Here is a 14967-nt window from a genome sequence, read left to right on the forward strand (position 1 = left end):
GCTTTAAAACAAGGCATTTAAGATCCAGTTTACTGTAACGGGGAAGTATTTCGACTCTTGAATTTGGTTTGGTTTGGTGAGACGTAAAATCTTGTACTACGGGTACTGAGCGGTTATAGGTACATGATTTCGACAGAGACGGGATCTCGGGATCTCAAGACAATTTTAAAGCCATCTTTCATTATTACTATCATCAGCAACAACAACAGATAGACGTCCACTGCTGGACATTGGTCTCTTGTAGGGACTTCCACATGCCACGGTCTTGAAACAACTTAAATCCACGCAAACGATGCCGTGTCTTCGTTCGTGTAGATTTAGGTTGCAAATGCAGTCACGGCCAACAGCAACTCTGTCATACTCAGGTAACGAAAAATAATCACTTAGTAAACTTTCATCAAGCCCCTACTCTGAATTTCCCACGGGATCTCAGCCCACCCTCGCCATCGCATCGAATGAGAGCGCAATCTCAGCTTTATTTCCGTTCGTAGATATCGCCGCCTCAGCATCTTACAAACTTCCGCTCACTTAAAAGGAAACCTGACCGCGAGTCAATTTATTAATTGACCAATCGCTTACCGGCATTTGTGTTGAATAATTGAAAAGAGGGTAGCGATCAAAAGAACTTTCTTTACTTCCTGTAAATAAATATGGTTGAAAATGTAAAAGACTCATAATATCCACATTTCTTTACAAGCAACTTTTCTACTTCAATGGGAGCGCGATTTTCTTGCTATAAAGTCGATCTCTCGACATCAAAACTTACAAGGAAACAGAAAATAATAAACTTAAATAATCTCATTTACATTATAAAAAAGGGAAAGCTGACTGACTGACTGACCGACTTACTGACTGACTGATCAATCAACGCATAGCTAGAACTACTGTACGGATTGGTCTGACTCTGAAACTTAGCGAATGCAGATAGCTTCACCTCACCTCAAAACGTATCCATCAACGGTAACAACCGCCGAATTGAAATCACACTTTGATTTATAGCCGTTGTACATTTTTATTAACCCCCCAGAAAAATGATAAATATTGCTAAAAATATCGCCATGCCACATATAACGATGCAGACAATTATTCACAATAAAATGGTACAATTTGTTTTTATTGATGCCCATGATAAATGGTTCGGTGTAAACAAACAATGCGTGAAATGATTTCTCAATTGCTTTGTATAAATATTTCAAACATTTTGCATACACGATAATTAAAAACAAGCACTTCAGAATTTTTGTTTTACTTTGAGAATTGTTTTGATTCACTTCATTGTGAATCATGAGATAAAAATAGTCGTGGCAGTTTTGATGAATTTTTTTATGTCATGAAAATACTATTTTAAACACATACAGAGTGTAACCAGAACGCTGGCAAAAACGAAGACAGCTGATAGTATTGATGATTACTGATATAATACCATAAAAAACGCGATTTAGAAAAAAATCTGTATTTTGTATAAATTCACAATAATATATTGCAAATAAAACATCCGACTGTCGCTAGAGGTGAACGAACGTTACGTAAGAACTCAATGCCGCGTCGTAGCTGGGGCATTGACACGATTTTTGCACGCTATACATTGCGAGTTTGAAAAATACTAAATCACTAAAACTACAATTAGGCAAATGGTTATTGGTATTGGGTTGTGTTTAGTTAGTATAACAATACCTAACGCTAAGTTTTTGCTAGCGTACTGGTTTGGTTACACCCTGTATAATTATTTAGGCACTAAATTCAGCATGCAATTATCTTAAAACTTAATTTTAATCCTATGTTCCTTTTTTGTTTATTGTATAATCGTTAATCATATAACCTAAAATTCTAAAGTGTGAAACAAATTATAAGTCACGGATATGACGAACGCGTCCGTCCAAGACATAGTACGGATTGGTAGACTTCACACACCTTTGAGAACATTATGGAGAACTCTCAGGCATCCAGGTTTTCTCACGATGTTTCCCTTCACCGTTAAAGCAAGTGATAATTTTAATTACTTAAAACGCACATAACTGAGAAAAGTTAGAGTTTTGTAACTGATACCTACGTTAAAAGGCTCTGTTATGAGCAATTATGAGCGAACTTCACGTTATTGATAGAAGCGCTGTTTTTATGTACAACACCCAATTATATTATTACCGGCCGGATCTTCATACTGAGACTCAAAATGAAATTATTTCGCCATGCCTTTGATCTAAACATGGAATGGAATAGTACGGAAACTAAAATACTAGAACAATTTCTTCTTCCTGCGTCGCTCCCTCAATTTTGAGGATCGTGTCTCCCCTTAGATACAATCTTGGCTACGATATTTTTCCATTTCCGTCTGTTTCGCAGATAGAAAGAAAGAAAGAAAGAAAATGCATTTATTTGTTGTTGGTGTCACAGATAAAAACAAAGTACAAATGTAACATTTTCATCTGTGACACCACCCCAAATGGGTGTACAGCTCAGCATAATGTCTTGCATCATATGCGTTAACACACATAAGATGCAGGACGCTGATTTTCAGCTGTGACCCGGGTGACGCCACAGTTACAACCATATAACATACGAGTATGTGTGTGGTAGGTGTGTCGACCGCTTCTTTGATTTGGTCTAACCAACGTCTCGAGCTACGTCCGCGGGGTCCCTTTCCTTCGATCTTCCCAGTGACCATGAGTTTTTCAATATTGCTGGCGTCCTTTCTTGCGATGTGACCGAAGTACTCAAGGGTCCTCCGCAGACAGATGTTAGATAGCCTCATTTTTATTTTTAGCTTGTTAAGTATTGAGACGTTGGTTCTATGTTCGGTCCACGATATGTTGAACAATTTACTCAGGCTGAAATTCTTGAGCGGTCTTCTCAGATCAGAGCGCGTTTGGAACTCTCGTAGCTTTAGTTTTAAGTTTACGTAATTAATAATTCTCATAATTTTAAAAAAGCCATGTTAAATGACTAATATTCAACTTTCCTCTCCAACTAAGCGTCAGGCTTGTGCTAGGAGTAGGTACGACAATAGTGCAACGGGCCGGGTTTGAACCGTCGACCTTTCCGTTTTCAGTCCATTCCTTTACCGGTTGATTCATCATTATGTTACGAAATCAACATTTTGCAATCAAAAAGTGTACAATTTTGAAATTAAACTGAGTTTGAGTTTCATCATCATCATGCATGATCTTTGGCTTTGGCTTAGAGTTTTGGCCATAGTAAGTATAAATTCATGGTTTTCGGAATTTTTCCTTCACTTGTGCTATAAAGCCTATAGTATGCGAAAGGTCGAGATGCCAATCGGGGTATGAAGCGGGGGAACGCCCCGCACACCCTAACTTGACGCGCGCTGTCTTGCACTGGGCTAGGGCAAGGGCGAAGGGCTGTGTGGGTGTTTGGGGCATCCCCACCCCGATTGCCATCTCGAACTGTCACGTACTATACCTACCTGCCAAATTTCATGATTCTGGTCAACGGGAAGTACCTACTCTACAGGTTTTCTTGACAGACACGACGGACAGACAGACAACAAAGTGCAAGGTTCCTTTTAAGGTACAGAACCCTAAAAAGCTGATGTTCAATCTGAATGACCAGAGCTCTTCCGGTTGGACAGATTCCGGTAAATCTGGATGGATTTGCGAGCAATCCGACAAGGGGCGTTTTAATCCGGGATTCACATTGTTATCTCTGTTTCACTCTACCATAATCTCTTTGTTATCTACTTTTTACAAAAAAAACACAAGAAGTGCATGTGAAAACGGTGGTAGAATTTTGACTTATCATATAAAGTGGCACCATGATGAATACCATACAATCCATCCATCCATACTAATATTATAAATGGGAAAGTTTGTCTGCCTGTCTGCCCGTCTGTCTGTCTGTCTGCTGGCTTTTCACGGCCCATCCGTTTGACCGATTTTGATGAAATTTGGTACAGAGATAGTTTGCATCCCAGGGAAGGACATTGGTTACTTTTGATCCCTAGAAATTGAAGAGTTCCCATAGAATTTTTAAAAACTTAAATCCACGAAGTCGCGGGCATCATCTAGTATGAAATAAATAAATTTGATTTGATATACTCGCTTAACGAATAACGATGCTATTATCCATCACCTTAAGAATAACCCCGACACATTGGCGACCCACAATGAGCACAGAGGTTCTACTAAGTATGGTAGAGTGTCGCTCGCCAAGTGTGAAATAGCGCACTACACACACCTTTAAAAAAACCGGCCAAGTGCGAGTCAGGCTCGCGCAACGAGAGTTCCGTACTACAGTGGTATTTTTTCGACATTTTGCACGATAATTCAAAAACTATGATGCATAAAAATAAATAAAAATCTGTTTTAGAACGCGCAGGTGAAGACCTTTCATATTACCATATCACATTACCACCCCACGTGATATAGTTATCTTACTTATAAATTGAAAAAAAAAGACCACAATTTAATTTTTTTTGTGGGATGTAACGACAAATTCACGGTTTTCAGATTTTTCCCCGAATGTCTTTTATATGACCTACCTAACATACAGACAGACAACAAAGTGATCATATACGGGTTCCGTTTTTCCTTTTGAGGTACGGAACCCTAAAGTTACGGAAAACTCACGCACGTCCCAATGTTTTGTTTCAAAAAGCAAATAATATTTAATTACTTGAAAGTCAAAATACGCATAGCTCCGAAAATAATGCTTATAAACACTAGTATTGTAGTGTACCTAGGACCTAGGTACCCGCGTATTAATATCTATAACGACTTCCGGCGGCCGTTCCGTAAGGTCCACCCGATTCCATGCCGTAAATAATTTCTGCTTCGCTTCTTGCCTTCATTGCGAAATAGCGACACGAGTTCCGGTCAGTCTTTATTTAGAAGCACAAATAAAATGATATAGGGGGACTTTCATATTACTTCTTCCACTCGGTTAAATAATTTCAAGTTGTATTTTTTTTAATGTCTTATATTTTAATCGACCATTTTTGTAAACTAGGTATATTTAATTGGTGATTAGGATGAAATCTCGTATGTAGACTAGTTAGTTATGTTTTTTTCTTTCTTTTAATATAAGTCCCGCAAATTGCTATTGCACTGGAACCATGTCTCATTAACATCGAAATGACGTCATTTTGACGTCAGCCAAAATTAAAATATACCAACAGCTCGAAACTACAGTCTAGTGCTAACGTCACTAAAATGGCGGCCACACGCATTAGCAATTTGCGGGACTTATATTAATAAGCAATAAGCAACATCAAATATATTTACTACGCTTAACTTAGTTCCCACTAAAAATAATATGTATTTTTAAAAATACACATCATCAAAGTAATACCTAACGTTTTACTTTCCAAGTTTATCTGGGAACATGTCATCTCTGAGTTTCTGTGGGAAGAGCTCAAAGGCATTGAGTGGAGCTCTCGCGCCCAGGTACTTATTTATTATATTAACAGGAGAAACTGACTTACCGACTAAGAAAGGATTTTTGAAAATTCAACCCCTAAGGGGGTGAAACAGAGGTTTGAAATTTGTGTAGTCCACGCGGATGAAGTCGCGAGCATAAGCTAGTAGGGGTTATATAGTCCACGTGGGCATAAGCGAGTCTCCAATAAAAAGGATTGTAATAATGTAACAAAATTTCCATATTCGTTAGACTACTAGGAGTGGCTGCGACAAATGTCACGACTAAGCCATTCGAACTTTCTCATTTCGCACACACTCGAGCTCGTTTTTTATTCTTCTAAAGACAAGGCTGTGGCAATATTAAGCTACGAGGAACGACAAAAACATGTCGTTCAGCAGAGCGTTCAGCGCATTACGTCATTAGCGGGCAGTGTTACACTCACCTAACAATTTGATAAATGGAATAACGGTGGAATAGTTATACTTTATTTTGTCTTTCTCTGTCATCAGTAATTTGACATTTGAAGGAACCCGGCGAACTTCGTACCGCCTAACAGAAATATTATAAAAAAAAGAATTAGCGAAATCGGTTCAGCTGTTCTCGAGATTTGCGATCAGCAACACATTCAGTGATTCATTTTTATATACCTATAGAAAAAGATGTAAAAATATTTGACACGTGTTCCGGTTTTTGCGTCAACTAAAACTAACGTTGTATATGAAGATCTCTGGATGAATATAAAGTTCGACAACAATGGTGTATCAAAAAAATTGTTGGTCTGTGTCATCGATATAAATGCCAAGATATGCCCAAGCGAACAAAATTTTTCACGGGTTTGGAACAAAATAAATCAGCACCACCTCTTTAGATACTAATGAACGTCCCTTTTGAAATCCAGACGTCACTGAGGTTGCATTGGTGTTAAATAAACATGGACCAATGAGTCGGTGCCATTTTGCTTGTTCAATGGCCCTGTCCTTGTGACGTAATATAGTCAATGGTCTGTGTACTGCATCTACCGCCTTCCGTGGCTGTTAGAATAGAATAGAATAGAATAGAATAGAATAGAATAGAATAGAATATGTTTTTATTCAAGTAGACTTTTTACAAGCGCTTTCGAATCGTCGGGTAGTTTTAATTTACCACTGGTTCGGAATGCCGTTCCTACCGAGAAGAACCAGCAAGAAACTCGGCGGTTGCTCTTTTTATTTTAATTTTACAATTTACAATGTTATTATACCATACTATACAAGCCATTGCAGCCCCGTGCATTGCTGGAGCGAGTCAAATCCAAGCTTTTTTATCATTTACATAGTCTTCGACTGAATAATATATTTAATGCAACTCTGTATATTAACTCTTGTGTCATCAACTGGTCAAGCAACGATAATAATATCGCGCAAAGTTTACCCTCGAATTAAGTATAGTACTAATGACCTCGGCTTCTCTTTTTTTTTCAAAAAGAATATTAGCCATGCTAAATCAGGACTAATATTCCCCTTTCCCCTCCAACTAAGCGTAAAGCTTGTGCAAGGAGTAGATACGACAATAGTGCAACGGTTGGGGTTTCATTATTTGACTTTCTCTTGCTGAATAACCTAGTATATATAACCAAATATTAAATCACAATGGACGTGTCTTACACTTAGTGCTAGCAAACTTTGACAACATTAAAGTTACTAATTCCCTCGAGCTACTAAGTAAATTAGACCCACACCATCCATTATAAGACATCTCTCTCTCTCTCCGGTCGTTTCTTCATTGCTGAAGATCGTGGTCCTGGCAAACTGCCCTCAAATGGATTATCTGTTTCCACCGGCTTCTGTTGGTGGCTATTTTAACAATGTGATAAAATCCACACCTGCTGGATCCCTTTAACTGGTCGGACCACCTAGTTGGTGAGCGGCCTCTCGCTCTTTTGCCATCAGTGTTGCCAGTCATTATTAGCTTTTCTAAGTATTAGACATAGACATTACAAAAAACACTTTGCTACACATTGCTTTAAAAAAACCGGCCAAATGCGAGTCAGGCTCGCGCAATGAGGGTTCCGTTTTACAGTCGTATTTTTTCGACATTTTGCACGATCATTCAAAAGCTATGATGCATAAAAATAAATAAAAATCTGTTTTAGAATGTACAGGTGAAGACCTTTCATATGATACCCCACTTGATATAGTCACTCACTTCGAAAGTTGAAAATACTAATTATTAGTTCATGACCACTATTTAAATTTTTTTGTGTGATCTAACCCTAAATTCACGGTTTTCAGATTTTTCCCCAAATGTCAGCTATAAGATCTACCTACCTGCCAAATATCATGATTCTAGGTCAACGGGAAGTACCCTGTAGGTTTCTTGACAGACAGACAGACAGACAACAAAATGATCCTATAAGGGTTCCGTTTTTCCTTTTGAGGTACGGAACCTTAAAAAGCGAATTATATATAGTGCTGAAACTTCTGAACTAGACTTCTGTTAAGAGAAATGTCGTTTATCTGCGCTGGTCAGTGGGATCACTTACCATCATGAGAGTCGTAGATGTAGATGACATGATTCCAGCCAAAGTAGACGATGGCATCGATCACAGCGCGGTGGTAGTCCGGTAACAGGCTGATCGCGTAGTCAATGAGGCCCGATGTTGGTGGTAAGACCTGGAAACATATTTATGTTGATACAATCACCAGACAAAACTTTGCAGAAGTCAGACAAGACATGTCATCGTCATCATCATGATCAACCCATCGTCGGCTCACTACAGAGCACGGGTCTCAGAGTGAGAAGGGTTTTGGCCATAGTCTACCACGCTGGCCATGTGCGGATTGGTAGACTTCACACACCTTTGAGAACATTATGGAGAACTCTCAGGCATGCAGGTTTCCTAACGATGTTTTCCTTCACCGTTAAAGCAAGTGATATATTTAATTAATTAAAACGCACATAGCTCCGAAAAGTTAGAGGTGTGTGCCCGGGATCGAACCCCCGACCTCCGATTAGAAGGCGGACGTCCTAACCAGTAGGCTATCACAGCTTGTACTGACAAGACATGTACACAGTAAATACTATAAGTCCCACAAATTGCTATTGCGGTAGAACCATGTTTCATGAGCATCGAAATGACGTCATTTTCACGTACCAATAAAAAAAATTACCATCAGCTCGAAACTTTAGTCTAGTGCTGTACGTTACTAAAATGGCGGCCGCGCGCATTACTAATTTGCGGGACTTAAATAGCAACAAGTCAATTCAGAAGTTGACATTGATATACACTCGTAATTATGAAAAATCTAGTTTCTAACACCTACGGCTTAGACTAAGGCCACGCGTTGCATTTTCGGTGCGTTGCGCACCGCTGTGCATATCAGTAGGTCGATTTCGTAAAATCTGCATCAACCATTATTACAATCTCAATTGTTATGATTGGCTGAATTTGTACTATTCTTGTTGCAACAATGCATTGTAGCCAATAGTGAGCGAGCGTCAACCAATCAGAGGTGATTGCGATCGTGACATTGTAGCTGTCATTCTACCGCAATCAAGCAGCAGTATTGGAAGCTACACGGGCACTGCGTTAGCACTCTGGCAGAAAGTATGTCGTTGCAACGCACCACCCTTCTCCGCCTCGACTTTCTGGTCCGAAGTCCGTTGCGCGTGCGTTGCGGCGCCGCACGACGTCGTAACGCATCGTATGGTATGGTACAGAGATTTCTATGTAAGATGACGCAACGGCACCGCTTAGACGCCACACCGGTAACGCAACGCACCGTGTGGCTTCACTCTAGGCTTTGCGCTAGTATATCTTCGTCAGGATAAGTACTTTTAACACGTATAGATTCCGAATTCATGCCTCAGGAGTCAGGTCCAATGTTTGCCAATCAATTTGAATTATTTAGGGGCTAAAGACAGTTTCAGAATTAGTATTAGTTTTGCAAAGGGACTCACCCCAATTCCTCGGATCTACGGAAGATTATAATATTATTGGATCACATTTAAAACATACTGTATGTGATCTGATCTTGAACTGGTCATGATTCTGACAAGCTGTGCCATCAAGACGTTGCCATGGATACATTGAAAAACAAATAATTAACTATTGTGGATATCTCTGGAGCTCAACTAATTCGATATCTTCCTACGATTATATTATTCGAAATTGCCCTATATGCTTTATTTATAACAATATCATTAATGTATTACGAATATATTAATTATTCAAATTCAAATATTGATTTCCTAAATGCGTAAGACCCCTTTAGTGGTGCGGTGTAAATGGGATGAATGCTATTCCATCAACTTAATCCAAGAGCACGTCACCGTCGACGTGACGTCCACGTCCCGATTTTTCAAGTCAAAATCAAATGTCCCGCGCGGGACGGGGTCAGTCCCGCTTTTCGGGGATAACTCGATGACTGTCTGTCTATCACGAAACCTACAGGGTACTGCCCGTTGACCTAGAATCATGAAATTTGGCAGGTAGGTAGGTTTTATAGCAGACAAAGGGGAAAAAATTGAAGACCGTGAATTTTAGGTTACAAAAAATTTAAATGTGTTCATGAACAAATATTGCTATTTTCGACTTTCAAAGTAAGATTGCTATACCAAGTGGGGTATCATATTATGAAAGGGCTTTACCTGTGCATTCTAAAACAGATTTTTATTTATTTTTAGGCATAATAGTTTTTGATTTATCGTGCAAAATGTCGATAAAATACGATTGTTGTACGGAACCCTCAGTGCGCGAGTCTAACTCGCTCTTGATCGGTTTTTGTTTCTACCATAGATCCTACACGACAATCACATTTTCATTAAAACTGAATGCAATATGTTTTTCAAGCGCCTGTCGTTCTTAATAATATTTATATCATGCCTACCCTAGATTCTCTTGCTGTAAAGTAATTTAATATCCACGCTTTAGTATCTTATATCCTAATTCCTAATATGGAAATAAGGTTGCCTTCCTTTACCAGGGACATTAATATTAAAATGCTTATATTACCTATCTTTTAAGCTCAAATTAAAACATATTATTTACTATGGTTATATATCGATATCTGATACCTTCCACCTAAGTTGTTGACGGACGAAAAGACAGACAGACAGACACACAGACAGACAGACAGACGGACAGACGAACAGACAAATGGACGGACGGACGGATGGCCGGACGGACAGACGGACAGACAGACAGACAGACGGACGGACGGACGGACGGACAGACGGGGGTATATCACCCCCTTAGGGGTTGAATTTTCAAAAATCCTTTTTTGAGGCCGATCCGTCCAGTAGTTTATAAAATAAAAATAAAAATCTTTTTTATTCGAATAAACTTTTACAAGTACTTTCGAATAGTTGGATTCATCTACCACTGGTTCGGAATGCCTTTCCTACCGAGAAGAACCAGCAAGAAGTTTGAGCTGTGTGTTGATAGATCAGTCAGTCAGTCACCTTTTCCTATTATATATTTAGATTTTATAAACAGTGCGTCGAGCTGTTAGGAGGTCCGCTTCGACAGTCTTTTGAAAAAAAAACCACAAGAAATGTCCAACGAATTTAATTTGGAAATTCACACACACGGAACTTTTACTTCACGCGAATACAGTAGTTTCAGTGTTAACTATTCAATATGGAAATGTGGACTGCCTCGCCGCCTCGCGGATTGTTCGCTTTATATAAATTGAAATGCTGAAACAGCGAATTAACACGTCATGTTAAAATTATTAATTTATAACATTTCCCCCCTTTAGACGAAGCTTTAATTTAAAATAAAGCGTAGTAAAAAAAAGAAAAGGAAAAGGAGAGAAATGGTAAAATATTCTACATAATTTAATTATTTGAAAGATTTCTTTGCACTGATGCACTAAGATTTCGAAGGTCTACAGATGCGTTATCTTCATCATCTGTTATCTGTGACATTTCAATAGAACTTTGGGCTTTGTTTTCTTTATGCGAAATCTTTTTGCGATTACATTGGAAAAAAAATTGAATGCAGAATTTGTTACAATTACGTTGTTTAAAACATCTGATAATCTTATAACATAAAAATAGAAAAATTAACGAAATAATTATATAAGTAAAAGCAGAATAATACGAGCTATATTTTATAAAATGAGATTCCTCTTGGATCCTGTTGATTTGCAACTCAAGATCGTTGAATTGGTTTATCGAATTTTTTAAGGAATCTAAATTAATATTACTTAGGTTAATAGGTGATAGAAGAGGAATCGTTTTGTTAACAATCTCTTGGTTGCAGCAGTTATCATTAGTTATATCAAAATTAATATTAAAGTTATTATTATCAATAGTTAAATTTGAAATGGTAGAAGGTATAAATTGAATCGTTTTAAAGTAACCAATGCAACCTTTGTTCAGTTTTAATATTCCAGTGCCAGATATAGAATAATCCTTAAAGTTATCATTACAATTGATAGTTAGTTTGCTTGTTTTTGACTGTACAAATATCCATTGATTATTTTTTAATTTATGCCATATGTCAATAAGACCATATAGGATTTTCGGTTCACATTCCCTTGGTAAAGATAGAGTCACTTCAGTTAAAAGTTTTGTCTCGCATGAAGGATTCGAATTTACAGAATAAATTGACTCTAATTTACAGATGGAATTTTCACTATTTAAAATAGTACAATCTCTTAAAGTATCTAATAATACGTAATTTAATCTATCGTCAGTTATAGCTAAATAGGGTTTAGTAGGTTTGATTAAGGCAAAACTTTTGGATTGTCCTTCGTAATGAGGAGTCGGGAGCGGGATTGTTTTATAGACGTTATACTTAACGGGAGAGACAAGAGGGATCTGTATTACAAATACTATCTTATTGTTATAGAAATAGGAGACTAACTTAGATATATCTATAATGGTATGTATATTTTCTATACTTAGTGCTACAGGAAAATCTAAACCTTTATTGATTGAGTTTCTGTGTTTAGACAGTTCATCATACAGTTTTACAGGACTTAGAACAGAAGGATGTAGAACATTAACTTTTGAAAACAAAATTGCGTTTATTACAGTATCGAGAAAATTTGAGATAGCTAGTAAAGAGCTTTCGATTATATTAACTAAGCTATTAAATCTAGTTAAATACATTAATTTTTCATTATCACTAGTAACATAAGACAATATATATCGTTTAATTTATTAATCTGAGAGTTTAACTTTATCTCATTTTGATTTAACCTAGAAATAGTAGAATTAAAAGTATTAATAGACGACTTAACTATATGAATATTATCTTTCATTAAATGAAATATCTCAGATTCAGATCTCTGACAAGAGCTAATTGCAGCATCATATTTTCGGGCATCTTCAGCATCTAAAGTGCCAAAGAAAAACTTAAGGATTTCACCACCAAATTCTAAAGATCTTTTGAATCTAGCAGGATTTTCGCTTGAGATAATATGAGATAGAGATTGAGCCTTGAGATAATTGGATTCTAGAAGTACTTCAATTGGACTAAAAACATTTTTGCAGCTAGAGTACTCTTCTGGTTGCAACTTAGCACAAACTAGAGAGGTTTTAACAATCAACCGGTCAACTTTGTCAAGCTGTGGTTCCAATGAGACGGTGTTGAGATGCGTGATTACTCTCCAATAATCATTGTAGAAATAAATTTTTATAATGGGGTCGAAATATATTCCAGGGCTATGCGTTATGGGTGTAATCATTGGCTCAGACGAGACGTAGGAGAAAAATCTGAAAAGAATGATAAGCTTAAGTTACAGCGAGCTTAATTAAATTAGTATGATACTTAACATGTTTTCTATTTATTAATAAAGTAACATTATGTTTTCCATTTATTTTAACGATTTTGTAAGGGCCTTTCCATATTGGAGATAAGGCTTTACGAAGTCTGTGATGGTATTTTAAATATACCATGTCACCAACTTTATATTCTATGTTAGGATTAGAACTTGAATCATAGATTTGTTTTGAAGATTCTTTACTTGATCTAATATACTCTAAAGCTTTTTCGCGGCTTACTTTCATTCTATACTGAAGCGCACGGACATACTCGTGGTATGTAACATTATTATCTGTGTCGTAGAGAGAATTAGGAAGGGTTGGTTTCTGTCCAAACAGAAGTTCAAACGGAGTAAATTGAGTAGTAGTATGAGGAGTTGTATTATACGCGAGAACAGCTGTTGCTAGGTAGCAATGCCAATCATTTTGATTTTCGTTTACAAAGGATTTTAGGTATTCTTTAAGAGTAGCGTGGCTGCGTTCCAGCGCACCGTTAGTTTGGGGATGGTAAGGGCTAGAAAGTAAGGGTTTGATTTTGAAAATATCGGTAACTTGTTTAAACAGTTCTGATGTAAAAGTCATGGCTTGATCAGTAAGGATCATTTTAGGAATAGCGAATAAGGACATAAAGTGGACCAGATTACGGGCTACTTCTTCACTTGTTGAAGAAATCATAGGATAGACACATAGGAATTTGGTAAGATCATCTTGCAGAGTCAGAATGAACTTGAACTTTTGGAAACCTGCTTCAGGTAAGACACCAACTATGTCCAGAGCTAATCGTTCAAAAGGCTTTGTGCTCGTGGATGTAATAACCATAGGAGCTTTATTGCAGGCTCGTAAAGGTTTGTTAACTTGGCATAGTTTGCAAGACTTCACATAGCGTTCTATGTCAGTTCTCATTCCTTTCCAGTAGTATGAGGCTTTAATTCGACTATACATCCTATTCACACCAGGATGTCCTGCTATGGGAGTGTCGTGATTCTCTTTGAGAATTGTAGGAACTTCAGCTGGAGTTGGAAATATTATTTGATTTTTATAAATATGTATTTTCATATTAGTGTTATGAAATACGTAGGAAATCATATTATAAATTTTGGTATAGGATAATTTAGTAAAAGGTTCAGAGAAATCGGAGATAGCTATTTCATCAATGCTAGGGTGATGTGATATAAGTTCATCACGAAGCATCATCAAAGTGTCGTAAATGGAGCGAAAAGTTGTCTCATCGTAATGATGAACCTTGGTAAAAAGAAAATAATATGTTTTATTATTTTTTGTAACTGACCTTACCGAACATTGTTCACGTTCGGCTTCTAACAATGAAGCGGTGTCGGTTATCTGAGATAATAATTCCTCACAATGTGGCATTGAGTTGTCGAAATCTAGAGAAACGGGGCATGCAATAATTTTGCATTTGGAAAGATGTAAAGCTTGTGAGTGTTCTTCAATTTTTGTGTTAGAATCTGGTAAAGAGTTTGTAAGTTGTTTCTTAAAATATGCCTCGTAGGAAAGCTTAGTAAGATTATCTGTATTTATAGCATGAATTGGGATGCGAGACAGAGCGTCTGCATTTGAATTTAATTTTCCAGGTTTGTAAATAATCTCGTAATCGTATTCCTCAAGTTTGAGGCGCCAACGGACGAGTTTGGAACCAGGATCTTTGACGTTGAAGAGCCATACTAAGGGCCGATGATCTGTTACGATTTTGAATTTAGTGCCGTAGAGATATGGTCGGAAAGTTTTAACGGCGAATAAAATAGAAACTAACTCCTTTTCTGTGGTCGAGTAATTTCCTTCTTGTTTGTTTAAGGTTCTAGAAGCATAGGCTATTGGTTT

The 14967-nt window shown here is 37.4% G+C and overlaps 2 protein-coding genes across 2 annotated transcripts in view; one reads left to right on the forward strand and one right to left on the reverse strand.

Annotated features, from left to right (window-relative positions):
- LOC117995436 (N(G),N(G)-dimethylarginine dimethylaminohydrolase 1) overlaps positions 1-14967 on the forward strand; it is a 408993-nt gene that overhangs the window by 110793 nt on the left and 283233 nt on the right. The gene's annotated exons all lie outside the window — the stretch shown is intronic.
- LOC117995781 (glutamate receptor 1-like) overlaps positions 1-14967 on the reverse strand; it is a 307480-nt gene that overhangs the window by 75845 nt on the left and 216668 nt on the right. The window contains exon 6 of the mRNA XM_069508830.1: positions 7895-8024. Within this exon, the coding sequence (XP_069364931.1) occupies positions 7895-8024 (130 nt within the window). The remainder of the gene's footprint in view (positions 1-7894; positions 8025-14967) is intronic.

This window comes from Maniola hyperantus, chromosome Z (genome assembly GCF_902806685.2).
Source record: "Maniola hyperantus chromosome Z, iAphHyp1.2, whole genome shotgun sequence".
NCBI lineage: Eukaryota > Metazoa > Arthropoda > Insecta > Lepidoptera > Nymphalidae > Maniola > Maniola hyperantus.